The 1,701-nt window shown below is 46.0% G+C and overlaps 1 protein-coding gene across 2 annotated transcripts in view; it reads left to right on the top strand.

Moving 5' to 3' along the window:
- CASP10 (caspase 10) overlaps positions 1-1,701 on the top strand; it is a 49,712-nt gene that overhangs the window by 9,205 nt on the left and 38,806 nt on the right. For both annotated transcript variants that reach the window (XM_023510274.1, XM_012802165.2), the window contains exon 2: positions 564-917. In XM_023510274.1, coding sequence (XP_023366042.1) covers positions 565-917 — 353 coding nt within the window. In that variant the 5' untranslated portion in view covers position 564. The remainder of the gene's footprint in view (positions 1-563; positions 918-1,701) is intronic.

The raw sequence follows: 1,701 nt of genomic DNA, 5'->3' as shown, positions 1-1,701 counted from the left end.
GTTCTGTCTAAAAAAACAAAAATAAAAAAATAAAAAAAACTTCCTCCAAACATTCTAAAAGGTAACTTCCAGCCAGGCACAGTGACTCATGCCTATAATCATAGCACTCTGGGAGGGTGACACGGGCAGAGTGCCGGAGCTCAGGAGTTTGAGACCAGCCTGAGCAAGAGCAAGAGCACATCTCTAAAAATAGTGGCCGTTGTGGCCGATGCCTATAATCCCAGCTACTCAGGAGGCTGAGGCAAGAGAATCACTTGAGCCCAAGGGTTTGAGTTTGCTGTGAGTTATGATGCCACAGCACTCTACCCAGGGCAACAAAGTGAGACTCTGTCTCAAAAAATAATAAAAATAAATAAATAAATAAATGGTAACTTCCAAGCATTGGAATGGAGTTTTCTGGACTGGTGGCTTCTGAAGAAGCCTCAGAGTGGGTTTTATTTTTTAGCACTACTGGGAAAGTCTATTGTCTGGAATAGAGGAGGCTGGGATTGGGGGAGGGCCTGGGAAATCTGGGTACTAGGCGTCCTCTCTAATGCCCTGCCCCACCTCTCTTTCTCTTTCAGAATGGCCACGGCATCGCAAGGTCAATGTCTGGGTTCTAGTTCAGATACAAACTGTTTAGTGGACTTTCGAGAGAGGCTTCTGACTATTGATTCAAACCTGGGGGTCAAGGATGTGGAGCACCTGAAGTTTCTCTGTCAAGGCTTTGTCTCCCTCAAGAAGTTAGAGAAGTCCAGCTCAGCCTCGGATATCTTTGAACAACTCCTAGCACAAGAGCTACTAAGTGAGGAAGATCCTTTCTTCCTTGCGGAACTCCTTTATATCATCCGGCAGAAATCACTGCTGAAGCACCTCGGCTACACCAAAGAGCAAGTGATGGATCTGCTGCCCAGCGGAAGGAAGATCTCTCCATTTAGGTGAGGATGGGTCTGTGATGAAGACGTCTCATGTTCATTCTGGCCATTGGGCTTTGAAAGGGAGCCAAAATTAAGATCTTTTTCTTGGCCAGGAGCAGTAGATCACACCTATAATCCCAGTACTCTGGGAGGCTGAGGTGGGAGAATTGCTTGAGCTCAGGAGTTTGAGACCAGCCTTGTCCAGAGCAAGACCCTGTCTCTACTAAAAATAGAAAAATTGACTTTGTGCCCATAGCACAGTGTTTACAGTGCCGGCCACATACACTAAGGCTGGCGGGTTTGATCCCAGCCAAGGCCTGCTAAATAGCAATGACTACTGCAACAAAAAAAATAGCTGGGAGTTATGCTGAGCGCCTGTAGTCCCATCTACTTGGGAGGCTGAGGCAAGAGAATTACTTAAGCCCAAGAGTTTGAGGTTGCTGTGAGCTGTGACAGCACAGCACTCTACCAAAGGTGACATAGTGAGACTCTGTCTCAAAAAAACAAAATAAAATAAAATAGAAATAGAAAACTTAGCCAGGGGTTGTGGCCGGCACCAATAGTCCTAGCTACTCAGGAGGGCGAGGCAGGAATTTGAGGTTGCTGTGAGCTATGATGCCATAGTACTCAACCTCAGGGCGACAGAATGAGACTCTGTCTCAAAAAAAAAAAGATCTTTTTCTTAATTTTCCTCCTTGGATGATAAACCAGATTTCTCAGCTTTAGATGCTAATGAGATGCTAATGAGTTGGAAGGTCAGCAAAGCTTCAGGACCCAGCGCTGGAGAAGCCTCGAGTTGGCGTCT

The sequence above is a fragment of the Otolemur garnettii genome, unplaced genomic scaffold, assembly GCF_000181295.1.
Source record: "Otolemur garnettii isolate 467f Iridium unplaced genomic scaffold, OtoGar3 scaffold00013, whole genome shotgun sequence".
In the NCBI taxonomy this organism is placed as follows: Eukaryota; Metazoa; Chordata; class Mammalia; order Primates; family Galagidae; genus Otolemur; species Otolemur garnettii.
Note: the sequence above shows the minus strand (reverse complement) of the source record. Positions and strands in the feature narration are given on the sequence as shown.